The following is a 27,829-nucleotide window of genomic DNA, read 5'->3' as shown; positions in this document are numbered from 1 at the left end:
ACGAAGAGGTCAGGAAGTTCTTGCAGAAGTCCAGCAATGTGGGAACCCGACAGTGCCCGGGAGTGGAAGAAATGTTAGGACCTGGGGGCTGTCTGGAAAGAGCTCAGGAGAGCTCAGGAAAGACAGCATCCAGAGAGCCGAAACCTCCTCAGGCAGTGTTGGTGCCAGAATAGCTTTGTTCAACAGACTGGAAACCTTAGGATTGTCTCTGTCTCCGTGCCTCTTCTTCCCATAAACATTGTGCACCTCCCAAAACAGAGTCCTTCAAGGGTCAGTCCTTTCTGGGGTCTCATGTCCTTGCCTTGTCAACCCAGGAAGGTCTCTCCAACACCTCCACTGCCCTGGCAAAAACCTCTATGTTAACAAAAACCTCTAAGCCCGGGAGCTGTCACGGAGCCTCCTGCACCCTGGGAAACCTGACTCCCCCTTTGGAGGCCAGCTGCCCAGGAACCCCCTAGGGAATAGCTGTCCTTGTCTAAGGGCCAGACTCAGGGGCCAGCTTGACAGGTGAAAGCTTACGTTGCCCTCATGTTTCCTTCAGCTGGTGTTCTTTGGAGGTCTTTATCCATTCATCCTCATCTTAGAGGCGCCTTAAATATTGGAGACCTTATCCCTCTGCTTGTCATATTATAAATATTTTTCTAGTTTTTCATTTGACTCAACTTTGTTTATGATGATTTTGATATATAGAAGGTTTTATTTGTTTTTCCTTTCTGAAGTAAAAACTTTTAAAATTAAATCGGGGGGTGGGGTGGGGGAGCTGGCACTGTGGCCCAGCAAGTAAAGCCACCACCTGTAGAGCCGGCATCCCAGGGCTGATGAAAAATCTCTCTCTGTCAATGTCTGTCTGTCTGTCTGTTGCTCTCCCTCTCAAATAACTTAATTAATGGGCCAGTGCTGTGGCATAGCGGATAAAGCCACCGCCTGCGGTGCCAGCATTCCATATGGGTGCTGGTTTAATTCCTGGCTGCTATACTTCCAATCCAGCTCTCTGCTATGGCCTGGGAAGGCAATAGAAGAAGGGCTTCTGCACCTGCGCAGAGAGACCCAGGAGAAGCTCCTGGCTCCTGGCTTCTGATCCACACAGCTCTGGCCATTGTGGCCATTTGGGGAGTGAACCAGCGAATGGAAGACTCTCTCTCTCTCTCTCTGCCTCTCTGTAACTCTGCCTTTCAAATAAAATAAATATATATTTTAAAATATTAATTAATAAACATTTTAAGTATTAATATATGCTGATGTCAGACATAGGTTATCTAATACATAAATCTGCCTATTGTATGCTAACACCGTACTAATTATTGTAGCTTCTAGAATACCGGAGTGTACTTAATGTCAGGCGACACAGCCACATGAGTACAGGGGCCCAAGCATTTGGGCCGTCTTCCACTGCTTTCCCAGGCCATTAGCAGGGAACTGGGTCAGAAGAGGAATATCCAGGACTAGAACCGGTACCCACATGGGATGCCAGCGCTGCAGGCAGAGAGGCTTAACCTGCTATGCCACAGCACCAGCTCCCAGCACTTTTCTCCACCTCAAAACTTTTATTTCTCAGGATGAGAATAATCACCTTGACAACAGAGAACAAGAAATAAGAAGTCCAAAAACTCCTTTTCCTGGCCCTTCCTGCAGTTTCTCTTTAATTCCACTTGTTTATGGAAATCTTTAATATGATGTTACAAGGGTACTTCAAAAAATTCACGGAAAATTGGATAGTAATTTTATTTTGGTGCAAAAACTTTTGAAATGTGCCTTGTTTTTCATAATATGTACTTTTTTGTTATTTTTCTTGAAGATTTATTTATTTGAAAGGTAGAGTCATAGAGAGAGGAAAGACAGTGATATTTCACCCACTATTTCACCCCCCCAAAATGGCCACAACAGCTGGGGCTGAGCCTGGCCCAAGCCAGGAGCCAGGAGCTTCCTCCAGATCTCCCATGTGGGTGCAGGGACCCAAGCGCTCGGGCCATCCACCACTGCCTTCCCAAGAGCACCAGCAGGGAGCTGGATCTGAAGTGGAACAGCCAGGACTTGACTGGTGTCTATATGGGATGCTGACACTGCAGGCCGTGGTTTAACCCGCTATGCCGCAGCACCGACCCCCATAATATGTACTTTCCATGAACTTTTTGAAGACCCTGTATATATAATTTCAATGTTTCGAAAAGATAAAAGTAAACCTATCTTTGTCTTTTTTATTTTATTTCCTTTTATCTTTAAAAAGATAATAGGAGCCGGTGCTGTGGCACAGTGGGGATAAACCAGTAGATGGAAGACATTTCTCTCTCTGTCTCTACCTCTCTCTGTAACTGCCTTTCAAATAAATAAAATAAATCTTTTTTTTAAAAGATAAGACTAAATTTATCTTTTAATTGTATTTTTTCATGAACTTTTTGAAGTACCCTTGTACTGAAATATCATTTTCTCTGAAGCCAGGAGCCAAGAACTCCTGGATCTCCCAGGTGAATTGCAGGGGTCCAGGGACTTGAGCCATCTTCCACTGCTTTCCCAGGCACATTAGCAGGGAGCTGGATTGGAAGTCGAACAGCCAGGACTGGAACTGGAGCTCATATGGGCTGTCAGTGCTGCAGGCAGCAGCTTAACCCACTTATGCCACAGCACTGGTCACTTTTCTGATACTATTAATGAAAAAAGTTGAGTGATAATGCTTTTTTTTAAAGATTTATTTTATTTATTTGAGAGGCAGAGTTATACAGAGGGAAAGAGAAATCTTCCATCCGCTGGTTCACTCCCCAAATAGCCACAAGGCCAGAGCTGGGCTGATGCAAAGCCAGGAGCCAGGAGTTTCTTCCAGTCTCCCATGTGGGTGCAGGGGCCTAAGAACTTGTGCCATCTTCCATTGCTTTCCTAAGCCATTAGCAAAGAGTTGGATTGGAAGTGGAACAGCCGGGGCTCAAACTGGCGCCTACATGGGATGCCGGTGCCATAAGTGAAAGTCTAACTTGTGTTTTAAGCATAAGTGAAGGCCATAAAGAAAAACACAGCCTCTGAGTCTTGAAATGTTGTCTTAGAAGCCAGTGGCCAGGGGCCGGCGCTGTGGCGCAGTGGGTTCACACTCTGGTCTGAAGCACCGGCATCCTATATGGGTGCCAGTTCGAGACCCAGCTGCTCCACTTTCAGTCCAGCCTGCTATGGCCTGGGAACACAGCAGAAGATGGCCCAAGTCCTTGGGCCCCTGCACCCACGTGGGAGACCTGGAAGAAGCTCCTGGCTCCTGGCTTCAGATCGGCACAGCTCCGGCCATTGCGGCCAACTGGGGAGTGAACCAGTGGATGGAAGACCTCTCTCTCTCTCTCTCTCTCTCTCTCTCTCTCTCTCTCTGCCTCTCCTCTCTCTGACTTTCAAATAAATAAATAAACCTTAAAAAAAAAAAAAAAAGAGTGGCCCTCTGGTGTGGATGTACTTATGGGTGTCTTTGACTCCTTTTTTTTTTTTTTTTTTTTTTTTTTTAAGATTTATTCATTTGAAAGAGCAACAGAGAGAGAGAGAGAGAGACAAAGAGAGAGATATTCCTTCCACTGGTTCACTCCCCAAATGCCTGCATTAGCCAGGGCTGGGCCAGGTAGAAGCCAGGAGCCAGGAACTCCATCCAGGTCTCCCAAATGGGAGGCAGGAACGCAGGTGTGTGGGCCATCACCTGCTGCCTCCCAGGGTGCACACGGGCAGGTAGATGGACCTGAAGGAGAAGCAGGGCTCCATCCCAGGCACTCCAGTGCAGGATGCAGGTGTCTCCAAGCTGCCACTTAACCCATTGTGCCACGATGCTTACCCTACTTTTAAATTTTTTTAAATATCCATTTATTTGCTTGAAAGGCAAATAAATCTACAGATTCACTCTCCAAATGGCCTCAACAGCCAAGGCTGGGCCAGGCTGAAGCCTGGAGCCCAGAACCCCTTCCAGGTCTTCCACATGAGTGACAAGAACTCAAGTACTTGGTCTGTCGTCCTCAGCAAGCGGGACTTGAACCGGCACTCTGATATGGGATATAGGTGTCCCGAGCAGCAACTTAACCCTCTGCGCCACAGCACCAGCCCTGAAACTTTTAAACTTAGTTTTAAATAATTTTAGACACATAAGAAGCTGCAACAATAGCAGAGTGAGTCTGCATGTCCCCTTGGTCCAGAGTCCCTTGACGATAAATAACATCTTACGTAGCCATGGTATAATATCAAAACGAGGGGATCAGCATTGGCACAGCACCGTTAGCCACTGTTTTACCTGGATAAAATGCTCTGTGATTATTCTGAGTGTCAGGGAGCCTGCTGCTTTTTAGCTTTTACCTCCAGCCAGGCCCAGCTGCAGGCAGAAAAAGAATAAAGTGAGAAACCAAGCAAAGAAAACAGGGACACTTAGTGGACTTCCCTGCCAACGCCAGCTCTAAAGAATTTCATTTTATTCCTTCTTGTGGCGGACAGTTCCATGCTCCCCAAGTAGCCAACCAAAAGTGTCATGATACTACTGATTACTCGTTCTGTTTGGTCTGGCGTGTCCCCAGTTTTACCCTGTTTCCAGGGAAGGCGCAGAGCCAGGTTAGGCCGGGGAGGGACTCCATGGCCTCTGCTGTTGTTACCAGTCAGAAGCACACCCTGTGGCCCTCCCCTGGGCTACTGACTGAAACCAAGGGAAATGATGTCGACAGGAACAAATTGACAGAGCCACCTCTGCCAACTCTTGCTACCATTACAGAATTTCACGCTCTCTTGGTTGTATGAAATTATACTGCTGTGTTGTTTCTGATGCAGTTAGTTTGGTCTTAACCCTTGCTTGAGGTAATATTGAACACTTATGCTTGTTGTGAAGTGCCCTTGATAACAACCATGATGCATTACAAATTCTTTGGCTTTAAAGAGAAAAAAATGAAAAAAATTAATTGTATGAAGAGATGAGATCAGAGAAATTATATTTTTAAAAGTAGAGGTCTGGCCGGCGCCACGGCTCACTAGGCTAATCCTCTGCCTGCGGCGCCAGCACCCCGGGTTCTAGTCCCGGTTGGGGCGCCGCTTCTGTCCCGGTTGCTCCTCTTCCAGTCCAGCTCCCTGCTGTGGCCCAGGAGGGCAGTAGAGGATGGCCCAAGTGCTTGGGCCCTGCACCTGCATGGGAGACCAGGAGGAAGCACCTGGCTCCTGGCTTCGGATCGGCGCAGCGCGCTGGCCATAGCAGCCATTTGGGGGATGAACCAATGGAAGGAAGACCTTTCTCTGTCTCTCTGTCTAACTCTGCCTGTCAAAATAAATAAATAAATAAATAAATAAAATTTAAAAAGTAGAGGTCTTGGGGCTGGGACTGTGGCTCAGTGGTAAAGCCGCTGCCTGTAGTGCTGACATCCCATATGGGCGCTAGTTCAAGTCCCAGCTGCTCTACTTCCAATCCAGCTCTCTGCTATGGCCTGGAAAAACAGTGGAAGATGGCCCAAGTCCTTGGGCCCCTGTACCCACATGGAAGATCCAGAGGAAGCTCCTGGCTCATCGCTTCGAATCAGCACAGCTCCAGCCATTGCAGCCATCTGGAGAGTGAACCAACGGATGGAAGACCTCTTTCTCTCTCTCTCTCTCTCTGCCTCTCTTCTCTGTGTAACACTGACTTTCAAATAAATAAATCTTTAAAAAAAAAAAAAAAAGTAGAGGTTTTGGAGCCAGCACTATGGCACAGTGGGTTAAAGCCCCGGCCTACAGTGCCAGCATCCCATATGGGCGCCAGTTCAAGTCAGCTGCTCCACTTCCCATCCAGCTCTCTGCTATAGCCTGGGAAAGTAGTAGAAGATGGCCCAAATCCTTGGGCCCCTGCACCTGCATGGGAAACCCAGAAGAAGCTCCTGGCTTCGGATCAGCTCAGCTCTGGCCATTGTGGTCATTTGAGGAATGAACCAGCGGATGGAAGACCTCTCTCTCTCTGGCTCTACCTCTCTCTGTAACTCTGTCTTTCAAATAAATCTTTATTTTTGTTTTAATGGTTATGGGCTATTTGGGCTTTGTAATTTTTTTGAGTTGGTTGTGTTTTTTGTTGTTGTTGTTGTTGTTGTTGTTTAAGATTTATTTATTTGAAAGTCAGAGTTACACAGAGAGGGGAGAGGCAGAGAGAGAGAGAGATCTTCCATCCAATGGTTCACTCCCCAGTTGGCCTCAACGGCCAGAGCTGCACCAATCCAGAGCCAGGAGTTTCTTCCAGGTTTCCCACACGGGTGCAGGACTTGGGCCATCTTCTACTGCTATCCTAGGCCACAGCAGAGAGCTGGATTGGAAGTGGAGCAGCCAGGTCTCGAACCGGCACCCATATGGGATGCCGACGCTTCAGGCCAGGGCGTTAACCCACTGTGCCACAGCACCGGCCCCTCAAATAAATATTAAAAAAAAAAAAAAAAGGTAGAGGTGTTGGGGCCAGTATTGTGGCACAATTGTGTTTTGTACCAAAATAAGCTCATCTTTTAATTCCATTTTCTATGAACTTTTTTTTTTTTTAAGGTTTGTTTATTTATTTGAAAGGCAAAATTACAGAGAGCAAGAGATCTTCCATCCACTGGTTCACTCCCAAAATGGCCTCAACAGCTAGGGCTGGGCCAGACCAAAACCAGGAGCCAGGATGTTAGTACAGGTCTCCCACCTGGGTGGCTGGGGCCCAAACACTTTGGCCGTATTCTGGTGCTTTCCCAGGCACATTAGCAGAGAGCTAAATCAGAACTGGAGCAGCTGGGACACAAACTGGTGCCCATATCGGTTGCCAGCATCTCAGGCAGCCATTTAACCGCTACACCACAGTACTAGCCCCCATGAGTGTTGTGAAGTACTCTTATATGAGTAGCACAGAAAACTGCAGCAGATTTTCTGGGAATTACTGGTTTCAGATGAACAAAACCAAAGTCAAACATTTGTTATTACAACTTCGTTTTCAGTCACTTTTCCCTTATTGAAGATTACTTTAAAAGACAATAAGATAATATGTGTTTTCATTAAAGAATTTGAAATAGTTCAGAAGAAGTTACTTTCATTTTTTTGCCTTTTCCAATCATGAAAAATTGTTATAGTGTTATATACTTGTATCATGTGTTATAATTTACATATCATTTGTGGGCATTTCATATAACAATCGTAATACCTTGATATTATCTGTTGTTTATGAACCAGAACCCAGGCAAGCTAAATGACTTTATCTCCGAATACATAGCTGCCAGGTCGGACTGCACTGCAGGTCTGTACTGCCCTAAGCCAATTGTGTTTGCCCCTCCCAGCTTTGCCTTGTAACTCTGCATCAACATGCCCTCTGGTCTCCTCTCCCAGCCCCACCCAAACCAAATTAATTCCTAGGACTCCTATGTAGCGGTCCCAAGGAAAAAATTTTAAAGGTTTATTTATTTGAAAGGCAGAGTTACAGAGAGACAGAGATCTTCCATCTGCTGAGTCATGCCCAAATGACTGCACCGCTAGTGCTGGTCCAGGCTGAAGCCAGGAGCCTGAAACTCCATCCAGGTCTCCCACAGAAGTGTAGAGGCCCAAGGACTTGGGCCATCCGCTGTTGTCCCAGAAACATTTAGCAGAGAGCTGGATCAGAAGTGGAATAGCCGGCCGGGCGCCGCGGCTCACTAGGCTAATCCTCCGCCTTGCGGCGCCGGCACACCAGGTTCTAGTCCCGGTCGGGGCACCGATCCTGTCCCGGTTGCCCCTCTTCCAGGCCAGCTCTCTGCTGTGGCCAGGGAGTGCAGTGGAGGATGGCCCAAGTGCTTGGGCCCTGCACCCCATGGGAGACCAGGAGAAGCACCTGGCTCCTGGCTTCAGATCAGCGCAGTGCACCGTCCACAGCGCGCTACCGCGGCGGCCATTGGAGGGTGAACCAACGGCAAAAGGAAGACCTTTCTCTCTGTCTCTCTCTCTCTCTCTCTCTCTCTCTCTCACTGTCCACTCTGCCTGTCAAAAATAATAATAATAATAAAGAAGTGGAATAGCCAACTGCTCATATCGGATGCCTGCACTGCAGGTGGCAGCTTAACCTGCTGCACCACCATGTGGGCCCCCCAAGTAAATTTTTTTTTCTCAATTTCACTCACCAAATAAGTATTTTTAAGCTAATGCTTAGTGTTGAAATATTGGGGCTGGTGCTGTGGCTGACTTGGCTAATCCTCCGCCTGCTGCACCGGCATCCCATTTGGGCACCGGGTTCTAGTCCCGGCTGCTCCTCTTCCAGTCCAGCTCTCTGCTGTGGCCCGGGAAGGCAGTGGAGGATGGCCCAAGTGCTTGGGCCCCTATACCCGCGTGGGAGACCAGGAGGAGGCACCTGGCTCCTGGCTTTGGATCGGCGCAGCGCCGGCCATAGCGGCCATTTGGGGGGTGAACCAACGGAAGGAAGACCTTTCTCTCTGTCTCTCTCATTGTCTAACTCTATCTGTTAAATGAAAAATAAAAAAAAAATACTCTTCCCCCAAGTTTGAAAAAAAAAATATTTTCATGTTGGAGATAAAAACTTGGGTGTCGGTATTTGATAATGGACTCGCGTAGATAAGTGACTGAATAAGAAAAGGGAAGAAGCTTAACAGTTGCAGTGCTCAGTCTCCTTCCTCATTCTCTCCTGCCTATCAGCTCAAACCATTCTGTGAAGGCCACAACCAAGGCAGCCGCCATTGTTAATGGAAGAGTAGACCAGGGGCTCTCATCCCCAAACCTCCTGAGCCCCTTTGGTTCCGCCTGTCCTGGCCCTGTCTCCTGGTTGAGTTGTATGTATTTTTTTTTTTTTCTGACAGGCAGAGTTAGACAGTGAAGTGAGAGAGACAGAGAGAAAGGTCTTCCTTCCGTTGGTTCACCCCCAAAATGGCTGCTATGGCCAGCGCTGTGCCGATCTGAAGCCAGGTGCTTCCTCCTGGTCTCCCATGCAGGTGCAGGGCCCAAGCATTTGGGCCATCCTCCACTGCCTTCCTGGGCCACAGCAGAGAGCTGGACTGGAAGAGGAGCAACCAGGACTAGAACCTGGAGTACCGGCGCCACAGGTGGAGGATTAGCCTAGTGAGCTGTGGTGCCAGTGGAGCATTTCTATTTGTATCTTTTTTTAAAAAAAAGATTTATTTATTTATTTGAAAGGCAGAGTTACAGTGAGGCAGAGACAGAGAGAGAGGTCTTCCATCCTCTGGTTCACTCCCCAGATGGCTGCAATGGCCGGAGCTGGGTGTCTTTTTCTCATTGTCTTTTCCTTGCTTCACTCCCTGCCTGTCTTTTCCTCCCTCTGTGTGTGTCCCTGTCCCGTGTTTCTTTTTTGTCTCTTCTCTTTGCCTTCCCCATTCCCTCTCACTCCACTCTTCCTTTATCATAATTTCAGCTGGCCAGTGAGGGGCTGGCATTGAAACCGGACATGACCCCCTAAAATTTACACAAAAATGTGGCCCCTTAAAGTTCCCCAGAAGCACCATCTAGGGTGCCACATGTGCTACCAGAATTTGGGGTGCCATCCGATTTCACCATATGCTTGTTAATAAATCCCCAGTGTTAATAAGCCCGAGAGGGTTCTTGCCTAATATTTAGAGAAGAATTCTAAATACCAGCACAGAGAAACGAGGCAGCATGGTACATTTTAAGCCTTTATTTAGTCAGGTGCATAGGAGAGTGAGGGCTTTATCTAAGAGAGAGGTAAATATCTGTTCATACCGAGCACCAGGAACCAGCCACGTGGAGGAGCATCTAGGCTAGAAAGCCTAAGGGCACGCCCTGGAGGCACAGGGCTACAGCAAGCCCCCTCCTGGCAAGAGGCCAGGGCCGAAGAGAAGGGGCAGCCGGACACACCACACCATGTCCCAGGCTTTTAACCCACTTCCAAAGGGGAGTGGTTAATTAATCTGATTGGCTGGTGGGCACCCAGATGTGGCCAGGTAGGGGGGCATGAGGTCACACAGAGGTATGGGGAAGGTGTGGTCTTCCAGCTCACAAACCTAATTGATTATAACCTGTATGCCTGCCCACTTCATTCCCCCCTCAGACTCCATCCCTTTAATCCTAAAGGGAGTTGATGGACATCGAATCATCTCTTCTGTAACTGCTTCCTGCTTTTGAGGGGCGTAGTGCAGGCCCTGCCTATCCAAGGTCTGGAAGTCTCTGCCTATCCTTTCCAAAAAATTTGCTCTGTGAGCTGGAGCAGTCTCGGTCATCGCCAACATCTGTGTTCCCTGCATGGTCAGTTACTCCTAGAAGTCGACTTCTGAAACATATAATTAGCAAAGGCAAAACTGGAGCAAAACCGATTGTAGGTGGGGTGCCCCTTTAGATGAAAACAACATATCTTACAGATTCCCAGATAGTGGGAAGTGATAGGCTACCCTTATGTAGATTATAAACCCATTTGGCTTGAGTATAGAGAATTATAATAGAAGAAGTCATTAGGTAGCTTTATTATCAATAACAGTTCCCAGAGATAATCAAGAAAGGCAGGTACAGCATGTTTGCCTTAAGGAGACAAAGGCAAAAGTTTTACTTATCCTTTTTGCTTTGAAGTACTGAAGGTTTCTGATTGGCTTATTGGAATAGTCAGGCATGTCTTTCATATTCACCTGTGAAGACTTAAGAGGTAGAAATTGGCCGGCGCTGTGGCTTAACAGGCTAATCCTCCACCTTGTGGCACCAGCACACCGGGTTCTAGTCCCGGTTGGGGCGCCAGATTCTATCCCGGTTGCCCCTCTTCCAGGCCAGCTCTCTGCTATGGCCCGGGAGTGCAGTGGAGGATGGCCCAAGTCCTTGAGCCCTGCACCCACATGGGAGACCAGGAGAAGCACCTGGCTCCTGGCTTCGGATCAGCGAGATGCGCTGGCCACAGCGGCCATTGGAGGGTGAACCAACGGCAAAAAGGAAGACCTTTCTCTCTCTCTCTCTCTCACTATCCACTCTGCCTGTCAAAAAAAAAAAAAAGGTAGAAATTTAACCCTAATTTCACGGAGGTAGTCGAGCTCAATAGCACCTGGTAAGTGGCACCTGAAGTGGGCAGGCATACAGGTTAAAATCAATTAAGTTTGTGAGCTGGAAGACCACACCTTCCCCATACCTCTGTGTGACCTCATGCCCCTACCTGGCCACATCTGGGTGCCCACCAGCCAATCAGATTAATTAACCATTCCCCCTTTGGAAGTGGGTTAAAAGCCTGGGACATGGTGTGTCCGGCCCCTTCTCTTCGGCCCTGGCCTCTTGCCAGGAGGGGGCTTGCTGTAGCCCTGTGCCTCCAGGGCGTGCCCTAGGCTTCCTAGCCTAGATGCTCCTCCACGTGGCTGGTTCTCTGTGCTGGTATTTAGAATTCTTCTCTAAATATTAGGCAAGAACCCTCTCGGGCTTATTTACATTGGGGATTTATTAATAAGCATATGGTGAAATCGGATGGCACCCCAAATTCTGGTAGTGTTAGGTAGGAAGTCAGTTATGAGCTTATGTGTGTGCGACATAACAACATCTATGTCCAGCATATGCTGCATCTCAATGTCATCCCGTTGGTGTTTCTAGGGGCAGCCCAGTATTCACATCCTGCCCTGCCCCCTTCTACCTGATAACCTGCCAGGTGGAGGTGCCCACCCCTTCTGCCTGACAATCTTCCACAATCTCCCAAGTGCAGCCCAGTATCTGCATCTCAAAGACCCTGCTCCCTTCCTCAGGTCTGATAACATTTGCATCCATAAAGTCCTTTGTTTCAGACCTTCTAGAGAAAACTCAGGGAGAAATTTTTCTATTTACATCCAAAAAGCCCTTTGTTCCAAGAGGAGCAGAGGTGGGGAAGCAAGACCCGTCTCCTTAACCCCACCCCCACCCCGGCCTCAACCGGACTGCGTGCTCAGCCCTCTGCCTCTGTTGAGCCACCCGCCTGGCCTGGTCAGGTGTAATCTCTCCACTCAACATGTAACCTCGCTCCTTCCCCCCGCCCCCAGTCTCTCAGGCTCTGTCTGGAGAGGTGCCCATCCGTCCTTACGGGTGTTCCTTCCCTAATAAACCTTGCTATTTTACCTCCCATACTCTCTGTTTCACGCCTGAATTCTTTCTTGCGGGAAGACAAGAACCCTGCATTTCTCCGGTAACAGTAGCACGTGTGGCACCCTAGATGGTGCTTCTGGGGAACTTTAAGGGGCCACATTTTTGTGTAAATTTTAGGGGGTCATGTCCGATTTCAGCATGGGCAGTGGGTCTGTTTATTATAGAAAAGTTGGGCAGTTGGGTGGGGACAGGGTGTAAAGCAAAAAAAAAAAAATGATGTTGACCATTTCCATTTAAAACTAAGACTCCCAGAACTATACTGATTCCAAAAATTCTAGAGGATTGTTACAAAATACTTTAAATCCTTGTACCCCCTTTCCTACATTTGTGTGTTAGGAAACTGGCACAGTTTTAGCCAGCTAGCCACATGGCCCAACCTCTGGTCAAGCTCCACCCCCATCCTAATGGGATTTGGGCTCCTGCTTCCCTGCCCGCCCTTGGGCGAAGTTTTAAAAGGGCCTGTTCCTGAACACGTGCTCTCTTGGTTCTTATCTCTTGGCTCCTCTCCTCCTCTCATCTCTCTCCTCTCTCCTCTCTCTCTCTCTTACAGTCTCCTTTTCTCTCTTTCCCTTCGCCACCCCTTCAACAGTGTGTCCTAAGGAGTACCCCATTCCTCTAACTGGTGTCTTCCAATCCCCAAACCTTCCCTTCCCACACTCCTTGTAGGCCCTCACTGCCTTCTCTACATCAGCTCTGTCCCCAGCTCCTGCACTGGCTGCACTTGCATCGCGCCAGAGCATACCTGTTCTTTAAGATACACGAGAGAGGCCGGCATTGTGCTACAGCAGTTAAACCGCTGCTTGTGACACTGGCATCCCATATCAGAGTACCAGTTCAAGCCCGGCTGCTCCTCTTCCCATCCAGCTCTCTTCTGATGGCCTGGGAAAGCAGTGGAAGATGGCCCCAGTGTTTGGGTCCTTGCATCCACGTGGGAGACCCAGCAGGAGCTCCTGGCTTCAGATCAAGCCCAGCTCCTGTCATTGTGGCCATTTGGAGAATGAACTAGCGGATGGAAGCCCTCTCTCTCTCTGTCTCTCCCTCTCTTTGTAACTCTCAAATAAATAAATCTTTTTTAAAAAAATAAAATATTAGAGAATTCAAGTAACCTGCCACGTTGAACTAAGGATCCCCCATTCTGCCAAATGTCTAGGGAATGTTCACTTCCTTTTTCCACCTTTCCTAGGGCTTAGTACTTTGCATACTATTGGCTGTGCTCTGAAGCTTATTTTAAAGATGTCTTACTTTTACATATGCGAGTGCTTCTTTAGGTGAGCCCAGTTCTAAAGTAGAAGGGACAGGGACAGCCTGTGCTGAGCAGGAGGCTTCCTGTTGTCTAGGAGTGTTCCTTCGTGCTCATCCCTGGTCTAAATCACCAGGGAGCTTTTAAATGAGAAAAGACCCAGCTGACCCAGAGGGTGGTATTTATAAATAGTACTAGCCCCCCCTCCCCCTTTAAAGCTTGTCCGCCTAATCCTCCTCTCTCAGGATTGGAAGTGACTTGACCTTTGAGTCTTAAAACTCCGGCTTCTTTTGTCCGAAAAATCTAGCTAGCCAAAAGCTGTTAGAACAAAAATGTTTTCAGCCAGAGGGCCTTGAGACACCAAAGTTTGCCTTTCCTTTCAAATGTTTCCTCTTCTGAGGACAGCTTTGTTACTGTAAGACACTTAGCTCAGTCATTTGTGTTTCTTTTTACAAATGGGCTATTAAGGGTTTGCATTTTTATGATTTATGGTTTTTATGTTTCCCGAATGGTGTTGCTTCTCCACAGTGTACAAAGAGCCTTCTTTTTCACCCCTAAAATTAGAGGGGCCGTAAGGGGCCAGCATCGGTGGATGGGAATCTTTGTATTTCTCTAATTTTGTATCACTTATTGAGGATAACATCTTACAAGTCTTGTTAGGATTTTAAATGAAGCACATAATATAAATATTGACAGGAAATTTTCCAGATTAGTACATGCAAGAAAAGTGAATAATTAAACTGGCCAGCGATATTTGTATAAAATGTATTTCCCTGTGTCCTTAACCTGATGGTTTACGAAAAGAGACAGCTGTGTGGTGGTGATCACATCTTTAGCTGCTTCTCTCCCCTGCTCTGAAGTGGAAGAATCTTAAAATCACTGTCTACTAGGTATCAGAAGACGCTAAAGCTTTCTTGATTTTATCACTTAATTGAAGAGTAAGCCCTGGTCCCATGCTTTGTCTTTGCTCGCCTGGGCCTGTGGCAGTAATGCTTTTTCTGCAGGTTGCTAGGTCTGATCCAGCTGTGACTTTGTTGGGGGACTCCTGTTCCTTGCAGTACCTGTGCTAGAATTGTAAGGCCCACAAAACACCACACACCGGAGTAAGGGAAAGGGTTTACTGGGGGAACCCGACAGACCCGAGGGAAAGACAAAGGAGGATAAAGGGGCACGTGTCCGGGAACGGGTCCTGATATCCCTTTTCCAGGTGGGCGTAGGGAAGTAGGAGTAGCGAATCCCATTAGGGTGGGGGTGCAGCTTGACACCGGTGGTTGGACCATGAGGTTTAGGGCCAAAGCCTATCCTGCAACTGGCGACAGGGGCCAGGGCCTAAGATGGCGTCTGGGGTTAGGTGGCACCACAAGCAAGGCAGCGCCATTTGACTAACAAGAATGCGTCACCTGCCTGTGAGCCTGGAACTGTACACGTGGCGTTAGCTTTGTTTAGTTTGAGAATGACGCCCTGCATTGCCGTATTGGGTAAACAGGACACTGTTGGAAGAGAATGCAAAGCCCGTGCAGAGCAAGCTGAAGAGGACAGGAAAGCCCTGAGCTTGGAGGTCCAGACGGTTCTGGGTAGATATGAGCTCAGGGCAGGCTGGGGCAGCAATCCTATGTGTTGTTTCCTTCTCCAGCTAGGGAAGCTTTCTCTTCACATATAGAGATGGCAGACATATTTGTAGCAGTAAAATAGTAGCACATGGGACCTGCTCAGTGGGTTAAGCCACCACTCACATTGCCAGCATCCCTTATTGGAATACCCATTCTTTTTTTTCTAACATTTTTTCTTTATTTGAAAGGCAGAGTGACAGTGAGAGAGGGAGAGATCTTCTGTCTACTGATTCCCTCTCCAAATGGCCGTAACAGCTGGGGGTGGGCCAAGCCAAAACCAGGAGCCTGGAGCTCCCATGTGGGTGCCAGGGGCCTACGTACTTGGGCCATCTTCGAGGCTACAGGGTTACAGGGTACCATTGGGAAGAGAGTTTGGTTGCCAGACAGAAAAAAAAAAAAGTTAATTATATTAATTCTGAAGCTCAGTATCTACTTTTTTACTTTTTTTTTTTTTTTTTTTTTTTTTTACAGGCAGAGTGGATAGTGAGAGAGAGAGAGAGACAGAGAGAAAGGTCTTCCTTTTTGCCGTTGGTTCACCCTCCAATGGCCGCTGCGGCTGGCGCATCTCGCTGATCCGAAGCCAGGAGCCAGGTGCTTCTCCTGGTCTCCCAAGCGGGTGCAGGGCCCAAGGACTTGGGCCATCCTCCACTGCCTTCCTGGGCCATAGCAGAGAGCTGGCCTGGAAGAGGGGCAACCGGGATAGAATCCAGCGCCCTGACCAGGACTAGAACCCGGTATGCCAGCGCCGCAAGGCGGAGGATTAGCCTGTTAAGCCACAGTGCCGGCCCTTTTTCACCTTTTAAAGTGTTTGTATTGGGGCCAGTGCTGTGGCATAGTAAGTTAAGCCTTTGCCTGCAGTGCCAGCATCCCAGATGGGCTCTGATTCAAGTCCCAGCTGCCCCGCTTTTGATCCAGTTCCCTGCTAATGGACTGGGAAAGGCAGCAGAAGATGGCCCAAGACCTTGGGCCCCTACTACCCACGTGGGAGACCTGGAGCTGTTTACTTTGGTGCAAAAATTTTTGAAAGGCATGCGTAGATTTTTCATAATATGTATTTTCCATGAGTTTTACATGAGAGGCAGCGAGAGAGTGCTCCCATCTACTGGTTCGTTCCTAGATGCCACACAAGCAGGACTGGGCTGGGCTGAAGCCAGGAGCTTGGGAACTCAGTCCAGGTCTTCCGCGAGGGGGTGGCATGAACCAACCACTTGAGATGCCCACTGCTGCCTCCCAAGTCTGCATCAGCAAGAAGCTGGAATTAAGAGAAGAGCTAGGGACTGCTGTTAGGTTTGGAATAGTTCTGGCCTTTCACACCCCCAGAAAGGAGAGATGGAAGAAGGAGACCGACCTCAACAGAGACAGGTTGCTTTATTGAAGCAAAAAGGTGGGGATAGTCTTCAAAGACACTGTGCACAGGGCGCAGGTAGAGCTGTTTTTATCTGGTTAAGGAGGGAATTTGCCAGTGCCGGGGAGGAGGGGGTGTTAGGTATTTAAAGCCTCTGGGAACTTTCCTCTTGTCTGGTTCACAAGCTGCCCTGTGCAGTTTATCTGTTTTGCCAGTTGCTTTGCAAGGAGTCTGGAAGGGTCTGGTTTGGCACCAAGGGTCTCAACAAGAGGGAGGAACCAGGGAGTAGAGGGGTTAGGGAAAGGGCAACATGCCCTTCACTGGCACCTGTGGTGTAGTGGGAAAGCCCTGGCATCCCATATGAGCACCGGTTCGAGTCCCTGCTGCTCCTTTTCTAATCCAGCTCTCTGCTATGGCCTGGGAAAGCAGTGGAAGATGGCTCAAGTCCTTGGGCCCCTGCACCCACGTGGGAGACCCAGAAGAATATCCTGGCTCCTGGCTTCCGATTGGCCCAGCTCCAGCCATTGCAGCCATTTGGGGCATGAACCAGCAGGTGTAAGATCTATTAAAAAAAAAAAAAAGGCCGGCGCCGTGGCTCAACAGGCTAATCCTCCGCCTTGCGGCGCCGGCACACCGGGTTCTAGTCCCGGTCGGGGCACCGATCCTGTCCCGGATGCCCCTCTTCCAGGCCAGCTCTCTGCTGTGGCCAGGGAGTGCAGTGGAGGATGGCCCAAGTGTTTGGGCTCTGCACCCCATGGGAGACCAGGATAAGCACCTGGCTCCTGCCATCGGAACAGCGCGGTGCGCTGGCCCCAGAGCGCTACCGCGGCAGCCATTAGAGGGTGAACCAATGGCAAAGGAAGACCTTTCTCTCTGTCTCTCTCTCTCTCACTGTCCACTCTGCCTGTCAAAAATAAAAAAAAAAAAAAAAAAAAAAAGCAATCTAGACACTCCAGGGTAGAGTGTAGCTTAACTGCTACACCAAATGCCCACCTACTCCTCAGGGCGTTGTTTGAAGACTCTGTATTTTCAATTATGTTTAGCCAATTTAATTGGTGTTTATCTTGATTTTTTTTTTTGTAAAGATTTATTTATGTATTCACTTAAAAGGCAGAAATAGAGAGGAAAGGGAGAAATCTTCCATCCACTGGTTCACTCCTCACATGCCCACAACAGCCAGAGCTGGGCCCGGCCAAAGCCAGGAGCCAGGAGCGTCTTCTGGGTCTTTCCACATGGGTGCAGGATGCGCTGCTTCCCCAGGCGCATTAGCAGGGAGCTGGATTGGAAGTGGAGCAGCCGGGACTGGAACAGGCGCCCGTCTGGGATGCCAGCACTGGAGGTGGAGGCTTAACCTTCTATACCACAGCAATGGCCCCTGTCCCTATGTTGATATTTCCCAAGAGCACTCTGGCTCTGTCCTCAGCTTCCCACTGTGAGATGTGGTGTTTGGTTTTTCAGCACGGCACACCCAGATTATTGTTCTGCAACTATAGCCTGTGTTTCTCTCATCATGGCTATGTCAACACTTTGCAGTAAAGCCATGCAGTGTACTGTGACTACTTTTTTCTTCCAGTACTAGCTTTGGTTTTTCCCAAATATCAATAATTATATTGTGTTTCAATTCATTTGCCGAGGTTTTCTGTACTTTGTACTTAATTTGACCCCCAAATCTCTCCTAATGAAATAAATATCCTTTCCACATAAACATGTTAGGTATTCTATGAATTTCAGCTTAGAAACAAACCTCTCCCTGTGCTTCTGCCCTGCTCCCATCTGGACACTGGGCCAGTTGGCAAAGACCTGTTGTCTTGGACCTTCCTCCACTGTCACTTGGGGGATTCGCTTCCCCAGCTGCTGCTGCTGCTGCTGCTGCTTTTTTTTTTTTTTTGACAGGCAGAGTGGATAGTGAGAGAGGTCTTCCTTTTTGCCGTCGGTTCACCCTCCAGTGGCCACTGCGGCCGGCGCATCGCACTGATCCGAATCCAGGAGCCAGGTGCTTCTCCTGGTCTCCCATGAGGGTGCAGGGCCCAAGGACTTGGGCCATCCTCCACTGCACTCCCAGGCCAGGCCACAGCAGAGAGCTGGCCTGGAAGAGGGGCAACCAGGAAAGAATCCAGCGCCCCGACCGGGACTAGAACCCGGTGTGCCGGCGCCACAAGGCAGAGGATTAGCCTGTTGAGCCACGGCGCCGGCCTTCCCCAGCTTCTTGTGTTAGGTTCCCATGCTCTCTTCCTTGGTTCTCCCAGTCATGTTGATGGAGTGTGTATTATCCTTAGTTTATTGAGACAACAAAATTGTTTTGTTTGTTTCAAGAATCATTTCTCTGGGAATTTCTAAGGCACTACTCGATTTTCTATCTTCCAGGAATCTGTTAGGAAAACACGTGCAGAATAGAAAGGAGGCAGTATATGAATTTACAGCCAGACTGAATTTATTCAGAGAAAATAAATTCGCAGAGGTGGGTGACCAACTGCCCATGTGCACATGGATGGAACACATGGCAGAAGGCCCTGACCCCAGGGGCCGGGCCTTTTTATATCTTAGGAGGGCTAGGGCTGGGGGTGGGGGTAGGGGGCTGCAGGCGGAGGTGAATTCCTGGAACTGGTCTTTCAGGTGTTTCAGCGACTGGTCTTTGAGGTGGCAGTGAGGGGTGGGGTATGAAGGCAATAGGGTGTGGGACCCAATTGAGATTCAAGGGCAAGGAATACATTCCAGTGTTTATCTAACTTTTGGGCAGTGAGACAGAACGGCTGAGGCTTGTGTCTTTGTTCCATCAATTCCTCTTTAAAAAAAAAGTCTTACTCATTCTGATTTTTTTTAATCCATTCTGACTTTGACTGTTATCTAGTAACTTGTTTTCCTCCAGAAGGAAGCTTCTCTCTATCTTTGATGCTTTGCAAATTACTGCAATATGACTTGGGCATTTGCTGGACACTTTGAATGTGGGGAATTTTTTTAAATTAATTAATTTGAAAGGCAGAGTTATAGAAAAAGAGACAACTCTTCCATCCTCTGGCTCACTCCCCAGATGGCCTCAGTGACCAGGGCTGGGACTGGTCCACACTGAAGCCAGGAGCCCAGAGCTTAATTCGGGTCTCCCACCTGGGTGCAGGGGCCCAAGTACTTATGAAGTAGGCAGGCATACAGGTTAAAACTGATTAGATTTGTGACTGTAAGACCACGCCTTTGCCACGCCCCTGTGTGACCTCATGCCCCTACCTGATGCCTTTTCCACGCCCCTGTGTGGCCTCATTCCCCTACCTGGCCACACCTGGGTGCCCACCAGCCAATCAGGTTAATTAACCACTCCCCTTTGGAAGTGGGTTAAAAGCCGGACATGGTGTGGCTCTTGGCTCCTGGTTCCTGGCTGCTGCCTGGCCCAACCCTGACCATTACAGCCATCTAGGGAGTGAACCAGCAGATGGAAGATGTCTCTCTCTCTTTTCTCTTCTCTCTCTGTAACTCTGCCTTTCAAATAAACAAATCTGAAAGAAAGAAAAGAAAATGTGTAACATGAAAAAAACTACGCATATATTTCAAAATTTGTATGCCGAAATAAACTTGTGTTTTAATTCCTTTTTTCCACAAACTTATTGAAGCACCTTCCTTGTGTGTTGTAAATAGAACATCTGGTCTCTGCTTCTGCCTTTAGACACCTGGACTCCTCCATTCTGTCTGCTTAGCAGTTTGGCCGACTTGCGGAGAGATGGGAAGAGCAGACAGGAGACACCCAGAGTACCACGTAGGATCATTCTCAGAGCTTGTTTTCCTTAATCATGCTTGATCAGAAATTGGATGAACCTCCGGGATGCAGAGACAGGGAAGATACTCTGGCAAGGAACTGAAGACCTGTCCGTCCCTGGGGTGGAACATGAAGGTACTTTGTGTGTGCAGGGCTGTGACCAACGTCAGGACAGAGCCTGGGCAACGGGGAGCTAAGCCAGCGCTCGCCTAACAGGGGGTGAGCTCCCAGGACACGGCTGCTGGTTCACGTTTTGTTGCCATTTTTGTTCCTTTCTACATTTCTTTCTTCCACTTCCCAAAACCCATTTTGTACTGAAATTTTAGCGTTAGAACATACCTCCATATATAAACTAAGACCTCAATTTTTTCCCCAAAACTTGTGTTTTTATCTCCATGAAGTAAAAGAAAAACTAAGAGGTTGAGACCAGCAGAGTGGAATACAAAGAAGATAGCCCAGTGTCCCTGGGCCTGGGGCAGTAGCGGTGAGGCCCTGGGCTGGCGAACCTGGGCTCCCCCAGATCTTTCAGAGAGGAGTGGCCAGTCAGAGGCCTCTGCCTCCCACGGAGAAGTGCAGTGCAGTTCTCAAGGCACTGTCAGAAATGGCACGTGCGGAATGTGTCCCCTACATGAGCTGTAAGGGACGCCCAGAAACTAGACGCATCATAGGCATGTGGTTTTTATGTAGAATGGCTTCAACCTTTCTTTTTCTCTTATCAGCCCGTGTTCCCAAGAAAATCCTCAAGTGCAAAGCAGTGTCCCGAGAGCTGAACTTCTCTTCAGCAGAGCAAATGGAAAAATTCCGCCTGGAGCAGAAAGTTTACTTCAAAGGGCAATGCCTAGAAGGTATCCTGCGGCCTGCATGCCTGAACGCAGGGCGTAGGGTGGCAGGGCCGGCAGACAAGGCAGGGCTTCCATACCTCTCCTCTCATGTCAGTTTGTAGTAGGACTGCAAAGCTGGGGACCCCCAGTCCAGCCAACCAAACAAAACCAGGCCACTACCAGGGGCTTCAGGGTCTCTGGCGCTCAGAGCCTGGCTGTGGGCGCATGGTTCGGCGCTGCTGTGGTGTTGCCGTGTGTTCGTGGAGGCCGTGGCCATGAGCAGGGCTGCATACTGTGCTCTACACACAGTCTCCTAAGGTGGGCCTGGCTCTGCACCCTGAGCTGAGTCCTCACCGTGGCGCAGACAAGGGCACCCAGGCACCTTCAAGCTAAAATTCCAAGGGAGAAGGCTACTTCTGGTGTCCACACCCAGCCTCACATCCTGCTGGCTGGCCCTGGGCTGTAGACTCCAGTGCGTCAGAACCCACACTTTCCTTTTTTATGCCTCTGATCTGCGAGGTTTCTGGTAGCTTCCTCTGGTGGTTCTCAGGGTAGGAAAGGTTCATCTCACAGGAAAGGGACAAAGATCCCCTAAGTTTTACGTGGGGGCACCTGCTCACCGCAGCTCTTCTTTCTTCCTTCAGAATGGTTCTTCGAATTCGGCTTTGTGATTCCCCACTCCACCAACACCTGGCAGTCGCTGATAGAGGCAGCGCCCGAGTCCCAGATGATGCCAGCAAGCGTGCTAACGTGAGTGCGCAGGTCGCAGCAAACTGAAGTGTGTCTAGAAGCAGACATTCCAGGCCGGTGGGACGCCTGGCTCTGTTCAGTGAGCAGGGAACTGGGTTGAGCTGTGATGGGAAGAGAGTATCCAGGTATCTTAGTTTACTGGTTACTGACCTTTGTCTTAGGAGAAAGACAGCATGACAGAGAGAAAGAGTAGAAAACTTTGGATTAGGCCTCGTTGTAAAGTCCTGACTCACCCTGACCAGCTAAGCCATCTTGGGCAGGATGTATTGTACCTCTGTGAGCCTTCGTCTTCCATCTCCACACACGGGGTGAATACTTCTCTCCCACAGAGGTGTGGTGAAGATAAAATGAGGTGATATGGAAGGAAGCTGGCACTTAATAGACACCAGATCTGGGGCAGGTGGGTGGCACAGCAGGTTAAGCCACTGCTTGGGACCCCATTCCCACATCAGAGTGCCTGTTTGAGTCCTGGCTACTTCACACTCCGATCCAGCTTCCTGGGAAGGCAGCAGGTGATGGCTTGGGTCCTTGCCACCCATGTGAAAGACCAGGATGGAGTTTCTAGCTCCTGGCTTTTTTTTTTTTTTTTTTTTAATTATTTATGGCCGGCGCCACAGCTCAATAGGTTAATTCTCCACCTGCGGTGCTGGCACACCAGGTTCTAGTCCCAGTCAGGGTGCTGGATTCTGTCCCAGTTGCTCCTCTTCCAGTCCAGCTCTCTGCTGTGGCCCGGGAAGGCAGAGGAGGATGGCCAAGGTGCTTGGGCCCTGTACCCGCATGGGAGACCAGGAGAAGCACCTGGCTCCTGGCTTCGGATCAGCGCGGTGCGCTGGCCACAGCAGCCATTGTGGGGTGAACCAACGGAAAAGGAAGACCTTTCTCTCTGTCTCTCTCTCTCACTGTCCACTCTGCCTGTAAAAAAAAAAAAAAAAAAAAAAAAAAAAATTATTTATTTATTTGAAAGAGTTACACAGAGAGAGCGAGAGAGAGGTCATCCATCCAATGGTTCATTCCCCAGTTGGCCGCAACGGCTGGAACTGTGCCAATCCGAAGCCAGGAGCCAGGAGTTTCTTCCGGGTCTCCCACATGGGTGCAGGGCCCCAAGGACTTGGGCCATCTTCTACTACTTTCCCAGGCCATAACAGAGAGCTGAATTGGAAGTAGACCAGCTGGAACTAGAACTGGCACCCATATGGGATGCCAGCACTTCAGGCCAGGGGGTTAACCCGCTGCACCACAGCACCGGCCCCATGGCTCCTGGCTTTGGCCTGACCCAGCCTTGCACACTGGTGGGCTTTTGGGGAGTGAACCAGCAGATGGAGGATCGATTGCTGTGTCACTCTGCCTTTCAAACAAATCGAAAAATAAATCTTATATATACCAAATTCATGCTAATTTCTTCCCTTTCCTGATTGTCATGCTTTTGGTGTCTCTGGACTTTGGGTTACTTTTCTGGAATCCGCTAAAGTCCCAATTCTGGCTTAGAGGATAATGTTTGGGTACAGTTTCTCAGAAAATAAATTATAACTTCATAATAGTGCTTTCTGCTCAAAGAAATGTCTGAAAACATAGTAACTGCCCATGTGCCATCTTCTCAGGCATTGATGTTAGTCTTTCTCTAGTGTGTCAGTGGTGGGTCCTGACAAGGAGTCCACAGATGACTGTGCCATCGGATCATCTCTTCCAGGAGGCTCTTTGTGAAAGCCACACAGAATTTGTAAATAGGGTCTTTTTTTTTTTTTTAATAGCTTTTTCTCTAATGGATTTTTTTAAAAGATTTATTTATTTATTTGAAAGAGTAACACAAGAGGCCAGCGCTGTGGAGCAGCGGGTTAGAGCCCAGCCTGCAGTACCAGCATCTCATATGGGCGCTGGTTCACGTCCCAGCTGCTCTACTTCCAATCCAGCTCTCTCTGTGGCCCAAGTCCCTGGGCCCCTGTACCTGCTTAGGAGACCCAGAGGAAGCTTCTAGCTTTGGATCAGCCTAGCTATGGCTGGGAGTGAACCAGCGGATGGAAGATTGCTCTCTTTTTCTCTCTCTGCCTTTCTGTAACTCTGAGAGATCTTCCCTCTAGTGGTTCACTCCCCAAATTGCCACAATGGCCAAGGCTGTGCCAGCCTGAAGCCAGGAGCTTCTTCTGGGTCTCCTACGTTGGTGCAGGGGTCCAAGCACTTAGGCCATCTTCCACTGCTTTCCCAGGCACATTACCAGGGAGATGGGTTGGAAATGGAGCAGCCAGGTCTCTAACCAGCACCATATGGGATGCTAGTGTCACAGGTGGTGGCTTTACCCACCATGCCACAATGCCGGCCCTGGTTTTTTTTGTTTTTTGTTTTAGTTCAAGAGATAGAGATTGGCAGGCAGGCATACTCACTCCTCAGCTGCTCACAATGGCCAGGGTTTAAGCAAAGCCAAAGCTGGAGCTGATAATTCAACCCAGATCTTCCTTATGAGTAGCAAAGACCCAACTGCTTGAGCCATCGCCTGACACCTCCCAGGATATACATTAGTAAGAAGCTGGAACTGGGAGTGGAGCGGGGACTTGAACCCAGCCTCTCCCACGTGGAATGCGAGGGTCTTAACCAGCATCTTAACTGCTAGGCTAAATGCGTACCCTAGTAGATTTTAATTGCAACAGAATATATTTGTATATTCCGTCAGCCAGTCAGATGTTGATTACCTTATTTACCCGTTTAGCAATTAATTACAAGCAGAAATGTACCTATTAGTTATTAACTATTCTGGAAAAGTACCGAGTAGTATAAGAGGGCATTTTATTTGTGTTTATATTTTATTAATCTTCATTAGACTTCTTGGTCAGGCCTGATTTCTTTCAGGAAATAAAACCAGGAAGTCTGTGATAACATTGTTTTAATGTCTTTATGTATTTACCTATGTGTATGCTATGCTATGGTTTTAATATATTTTTCCCTCTGAAACTAATGTGGTGGTGTTGTGAGGTAGGTTTTTTTTTCTTTCTTTTTTTTCTTATGATTTATTTTCTTTGAGGGCAGAGTTACAGAAAGAGAGAGGGAGAGACAGAGATCTTCCATCTGCTGGTTTACCCCCAAAATGGCCACAACAGCCAGAGCTGGGCCAGATGGAAGCAAGAGCCAGGAGCTTCTTCTGGGTCTCCCACACGGGTGCAGGGGCCCAAGCACTTGGGCCATTTTCCGATGCTTTCCCAGGTGGATTAGCAGGGAGCTGAATCAGAAATAGAGCAGCTGGGACTCCAACAGGCGCCCATTTGGAATGCTGGCACCACAAGTGGTGGCTGAACTGCTATGCCACAGCACCAGCCTTGATAACGTCTTTAAGTCACGTCTCCCCTTTCAGAGCCTCTCAAACATGATAGTTTGTAGAAGCCCACAAAACAGCTGCCCTTAACTCAGCTCAAGAGTGGTTTGGTGAGGTCACTGAGACACCCCCAAGGAAAACGCATCACAGTGCAGGTGCATTGTTTTGTCCCCAAGCCACAGAAACAGACTCTGGCTAATAGTTGAAGGAGGAAGGGGACAAGCTGGGACAGCTTGGAAGATGCAGGGCAGGAATCCATGGCGCCTTCCTCGAGGAGCGGGCGTGGGAAGGACCCTGGTCAAGGAGAGCGTCTGACTGGCCTAGATGGGCCCTGGGCCCACCCCTTGGCCAAGGAAGGGAGGAGCCACTCCGCTGATTCCTGGACTGGAGGAATGGGGAGTGACCCCCAAATGGAGAGCAGAGTGCTGTTACCCAAAGTCAGGAGAGGAGAAGCAGGCAGGCCAAACCCCAGCTGTCCACTGTAGCAGGCATGGTAGGGGGAGGCACCACCCTAGGGTCTGCAGGCTTCCGTGCGTAATCCAGCCAGCGCTGTCCGCGGAGCCAGCGTCCAAAAGTCAGGCAGTCAGATCCTCACGCTCCCTGCGTGCAGAGCCTGCCAGCAAGGGCTTCAGAGACCCCCGGGACACGCGCTGGCTTGAGAGGGCTAGCACCATCACGTACGTTAGACGTCACGTGAGGCTTCCAACCCCATCCAGGCCAGGATTTGGGAGTTGAGTGTCCCCAGGCTGAGGCTCTGGGTGAACACGTGTCGAGCGCAGCCAGAGAGAGACTGGTGTGTGGGAGTGGAATCTCGTGCCTAACATGCTCACTCTCTCTTGCCCTTTTTCTCCCCTGCTTCCAGTGGGAACGTTATCATAGAAACAAAGTTTTTTGACGACGATCTTCTTGTAAGCACATCCAGAGTGAGACTTTTCTACGTCTGAGAGAAGAATGTGTGTGCATTTCAAGATTGGGGGTTATGGGAGGGAGGAGGAAACTCCTGTTTTTTCCCTCCACACCTTTGATTTTTGGCACTTCCACCCCTGATTCCCTCTATGGCAGAACCCACCTGCGGCCACCAGGGGACCAGCTCAGTGTAGGTAACCAGATGGCTTTTTTCTCACTGACCAGACTAATACCCAACCCCAGACCAAGGCAGGGGCCGTGCCTCGACTACTTCCCGTGCAGACACGAGGAAGGACATACCGCGAGCAGATGCCGTACCTGCTCCCTCCCTGCCTCCTCCTCGGGCCCTGCGGGCTGCGTGTCTTCCTTTGGCCCTTGGTTTTGGAAAACTTCATATTCCTGACCCACGCCTAGTTTTTTCCTATCATTTCTATTTCATACATTCTCATACACTTAACTTGTAAAATAGACTGTGATATTATTATTACGGATTGTAATTAAAACAAATGAATTAAAAAATTCCTACAGTCTTTAGCATGGCATTGCTTTCATCTCTCCTTCTTTCTGGAGCTTGAACCTGCCTCTGTGACCGGAAGAAAGAGATTTCTCAGAACGAGGCTCACAGCTGCCTTCTAGTGTGGGCATCGACTGGTCGGTCTTGTTCCTGAATGCCGCCTTCCACGAACGGGGAACGTACATGGACAAGACCCATGACCTTGACGTTAGTCTTTGAAACCTGATGTTCAGTGGTTCTCATCCACAACAACACGCACCCTTGGTTTGCTGCTTTTGCCTTTATCCATTCCTTTACAGTGTTCGTTTGTTCAAGAGGTTTCCAGAAAGGGTAGAAGTTCTCGGTTTTAGAATAGGGACTTTTGTCCTGTATCCCCCGTGAGAGACTAGAAGTTAAACAGTGATCCTAACTGCAGGACGACGGAAAGGTGTCTGGGCAGGGGGAGGCCAGGTGGCTATCAGGCAGTGGTCAGAGGAGGCTGGCGGTTACCTGGGCTGCGCTGTCAGCCCTAACATACAAGGAAACCAGAAAGATCCTTTTTTTAAGGAACTTCCCTGTGAGCTACTGGTAACCTTCACTGTCCTTTATAAAATGCCAACAATTACAAGTTTCTTTTTCTTTTTTTAATATTTACTTATTTATTTGAAAGAGTTACAAAGAAGGAGAGCCAGAGACAGAGATAGAGAGAGGTCTTCCATCCACTGGTTCACTCCCCAAATGGCCACACTGGCTGGGGCTTTGCAGATCTGAAGCCAGGAGCCAGGAGCTTCTTCCAAGTCTCCTATGCGGGTGCGGGGGCCCAAGGACTTGGGCCATCTTCTACTGCTTTCCCAGGCCATAGCAGAGAGCTGGATTGGAAGTGAGCAGCTGGGACTCAAACCAGCGCCCATGTAGGATGCCGACACTGTGGGCAGAAGCTTAACCTTCTATGTCACTGTGCTGGCCCCAATGAGAAGTTTCTTAGTTACCAAAGTAGCAAGGTCTGAGGCGACAGAGCAGGAGAGGCCACTGGGGACACAGCTGTCTCTGGTGTCACCCGTGCTCCTGGATTCCTGCCCTGCATCTCTGCCCCTTGCCTGGATCTGCCTGCAGCCAGGGTAAGGAGAAGAGGCAGGGCGTTCTCGGCGGCCAGCTCTGCACGCGGGTTCTGTTCCTCATGGCAGACCTGGTGTCTTCCAGGGCTCTTTACCAGATACCAAAGAGCACGTGAGGAAACACGGTGGTAACAGATCGGTTTCCTTTTGCCTTCTGGAAATGCCAGCTCTCTTCTCAGAGTGGACCCAGCTCCTTCCCTTTTCCTGAGCCCTACCTGCTCCCCAGAATTCCACCCCTGGGGGGTTGGGGTGCTCCCAGAGGGACGGGGCACATTGTAGGGAAGAAAGGCGTTCTACCCTCTTGGCCACCCGAGGCTGTCAGGCACCGTCTCAGCTAGCCACTCTGAGAAAAACAGGAAGTACAGGCTAGTTCTCAGAAGCCTACCCGCTCTTTGCGGGTGAGTACCCAGCTCGAAGGTGTCAGTGTTTTACCACAAACGAGCAATGCAGGAGGTCGGCCCTTCAGGAACGGCCCGCAAGCCGGGATGACAGTGGGCAGGAAATCCACAGGC

The 27,829-nt window shown here is 49.2% G+C and overlaps 1 protein-coding gene across 1 annotated transcript in view; it reads left to right on the top strand.

Annotated features, from left to right (window-relative positions):
* PDE6D (phosphodiesterase 6D) overlaps nucleotides 1–26,239 on the top strand; it is a 63,690-nt gene extending 37,451 nt beyond the window's left edge. Inside the window, exons 2-5 of the mRNA XM_062193425.1 lie at nucleotides 19,981–20,069; nucleotides 20,654–20,779; nucleotides 21,400–21,505; nucleotides 25,666–26,239. Of these exons, the coding sequence (XP_062049409.1) occupies nucleotides 19,981–20,069; nucleotides 20,654–20,779; nucleotides 21,400–21,505; nucleotides 25,666–25,747 (403 nt within the window). The 3' untranslated portion in view covers nucleotides 25,748–26,239. The remainder of the gene's footprint in view (nucleotides 1–19,980; nucleotides 20,070–20,653; nucleotides 20,780–21,399; nucleotides 21,506–25,665) is intronic.
* The last annotated feature ends 1,590 nt before the right edge of the window (nucleotides 26,240–27,829 follow it).

The sequence above is a fragment of the Lepus europaeus genome, chromosome 1 (genome assembly GCF_033115175.1).
Source record: "Lepus europaeus isolate LE1 chromosome 1, mLepTim1.pri, whole genome shotgun sequence".
Classification (NCBI taxonomy): Eukaryota; Metazoa; Chordata; class Mammalia; order Lagomorpha; family Leporidae; genus Lepus; species Lepus europaeus.
The sequence above is the reverse complement of the archived record's forward strand: the minus strand, read 5'-3'. Positions and strand labels throughout refer to the sequence as shown.